Source organism: Pezoporus flaviventris, unplaced genomic scaffold, assembly GCF_033815535.1.
Source record: "Pezoporus flaviventris isolate CSIRO_AGI_PZ_B2104156 unplaced genomic scaffold, CSIRO_AGI_Pfla_v1 ptg000259l, whole genome shotgun sequence".
Lineage (NCBI taxonomy): Eukaryota > Metazoa > Chordata > Aves > Psittaciformes > Psittacidae > Pezoporus > Pezoporus flaviventris.
This window is the reverse complement of record NW_026892806.1, coordinates 91641-94399: the sequence shown is the minus strand read 5'-3', so window position 1 is coordinate 94399 and position 2759 is coordinate 91641. Positions and strand designations below refer to the sequence as shown.

General features: G+C 44.1%; 1 protein-coding gene across 1 annotated transcript; it reads right to left on the bottom strand.

Moving 5' to 3' along the window:
* Window positions 1–643: 643 nt before the first annotated feature.
* On the bottom strand, window positions 644–1603 carry LOC133263254 (olfactory receptor 8U3-like). Its single transcript, XM_061442969.1, has one exon. The coding sequence runs from the start codon at window positions 1601–1603 to the stop codon at window positions 644–646; it is 960 nt and encodes a 319-aa protein (XP_061298953.1).
* Between the last annotated feature and the right edge of the window lie 1156 nt (window positions 1604–2759).

Below are 2759 nucleotides of genomic sequence, written 5' to 3'. Positions count from 1 at the left end.
TATTGTCTACAATTTTTTCCTTTAAATGAAATCTCCTGTGAAGCTGCAGCCTGGGGAGGGATTCCCTTTAACATTCAAAGGTGCAGCTTGAGACCTTGATTCCCACCAGCTTCTTCTCTTTGAAAGGCACAAACAAAAGCAATGAATCTTTTGAAACCTTTTCTGTGACTCTTTTTTCAGCAAGCAAATATAAAAGTACACTTCCTCTTCCCTCCCACCACAGCAGCTTTAATAAAGAGCTCACAGGTAAGAGGGAGGAATTTGATTGCAGCTGAGGGACAAGGTCAAGAATCTTGCAAGAAGAAGACATCTTTATCAGTGACAAAAGTTACAACTGTATCAAGGTGATTGGTGTTTCCTGTGAGGGAAAGAGGCCTGGGATAATTGAGGGTAATTTCTTCCTACAGGCTAATTTCTTCCTACAGGCTGTTGACTATGATGACAAATGAAGTATGAGGTTTCTTCTCCTCTTGGTTTCCTTCCAAGGAAGGAAGATGTGATTTGAGGGATCTATATCTCATTTAAAAATGTAATTGAGTTTTGTGCAGGAAGTTTGGAAGAATCTACATCAAATCATTGGGATTATTGGGAAAAATCCCTTTGTTTTAGTGCCCCATAGGCTTTCTGACTTGAGATGAACTGTTCATGTCCTGGATGACAGAAGTCTTCTATGTTGCCAGCGGCTGAAAAACCTCCTCCCGCATTTCACCAGAGACCGCTTCACCTCCCTGTTCCTCAGGCTGTAGATGAAGGGGTTGAGCATGGGGATGAGCACAGCATAGAAGATGGAGGCCACCTTATCCAGACTCCTGTGGCTAGAAGGAGGTTGTAGGTACATGAAGAATCCTGTCCCAAAGTACATGGAAACAGCCATCAAATGGGAGGCGCAGGTGTGGAAGGCTCTGGCCCTGCTCTGTGCTGAGCACATCCTCAGCACGGTGCGGATGATAGAGATGTAGGAGAGAAGAATGACCACACTTGCACACACTGCATTGACGGTGATGAAGGCAAAGATGACCATCTCACTGCTGTGCGTGTCAGAGCACACGAGCTTTAGCACAGGGAAAAGCTCACAGAAGAAGTGGTCGATGCGGTTGGGACCGCAGAAGGAACCTCCGAACACACACCATGTGCAGATGATGGCAGTGAGGAAGGCGAATAGGTAGGATGATGCTACCAGCTGCCAGCAGACACGGCTGGAGATGATGGTCACATAAAGCAGGGGCTGGCAGATAGCAACGTGCCGGTCATAGGCCATCACGGCGAGGAGGTGACACTCAATAGTAGCAAAGAAGGCAAAGGTGAGGAGCTGCATCATGCAGCCAGAGAAAGAAATGGTTTTGTCCTCTGATAACAGGTCTGCCAGCATCCTCGGGGAGATGACTGTGGAACAGCAGATGTCAGTGAAAGCAAAATGGGTGAGGAAGAAGTACATGGGGGTGTGGAGGCTGGAAAACACCCGAACCAAGATGATAATGCCAACGTTCCCCAAAATAGTGACAATGTAAATCAATAGAAAAAAGACAAAAAGAGGGGTCTGCAGACGTGGGCTGTCTGTAATTCCCAACAGGATGAATTTAGTCTGCGTGTGATTTCCTCCCATGACCAGGTGTTACCTGCTGAGGGAAAAGGAAGAGAAACATCAAACTGATCAAAAATGGAGATTCAGATTTGGACCATGCTAACTCTAATCAGTGACCGTTTAAACTATTACATTTTAGTATACATTACTGCATTTTTTCACCCCAATTTTATGTACTTCATGGTTTTAGGTTGAGATATTTCAAAAAGATCAAAGAGCATATTGAAGCAGCAAATACCATTTTTCAGATTTTTATGCTTGGACAATTAAAACTCTGGATTTATTCACAGATATCTGTTCTTTATATTTGGAAAAAATCAGATCTTCAATCACCAATTTGTGTTAGAAGACACCTCAGAGGAACCTCATAGGAGTAAACGTAAACCTGAAGCAAGGAAAAGTCACATTCCCAGTGAAATCCCAGCTTACACATGAATGACCTCCAGACATTTTTCCCTCGGCTTTTAGTTATCATTCCAGTCACCAGATCACATTTATCAGAATATTTGAGATCATTCACAACAGATAACATTCCCATGGATAAATACATAATTTATAAGTTTCTGAGCTCCAGCATGCTGAAACACCCTAAACCCATGGCATTAAGTTGCTTGCTTTCAAAAGTACTTGATGTTAAAACAGGTTGATTCCAAAGGCTGATTTGTTAGTGATGACATACTGCTGACAATCTGAAATGCTGCATTTCTTTATAACAAAACAAGAATAAATCAGTTCATCTTGCTTTAGCTGCCTATGTAAAAGAAACACAACCTGCATAAGCCATTGCTCCCTCTTCTGATAAAGAAAACACACATTGGTAAGGCTACTTTCTGATATAGCTCCCAAAAAAAGGGATACGAGAACATGCAGAAGCAGTCCCACTGCTTCAGTGTAGGGGAGGCTCTGCTTTGTGCTGCTGTTACCTCCTGTGCCCTCCTTCTGCCACCGAGTGATGGGAGCCAAGGATTTATCTCCAATGCAGCAGAGAACATCGACGTGCCAGCATCAGCTCTGTTAAGCACCTGATGTGAAGAGAGGGGAGCTCCTGCCAGACTCCAAGAGCCCAGCTTGTGGTGCTGGGGCTGTAAATACAGTTGCCTGTGCTCTCCTGGGAGGAAGCCTCCAGGGCTGCTCATGATTTACCAGAGGAAAACAAAGAGAAGGAAAAGCAAAGGGT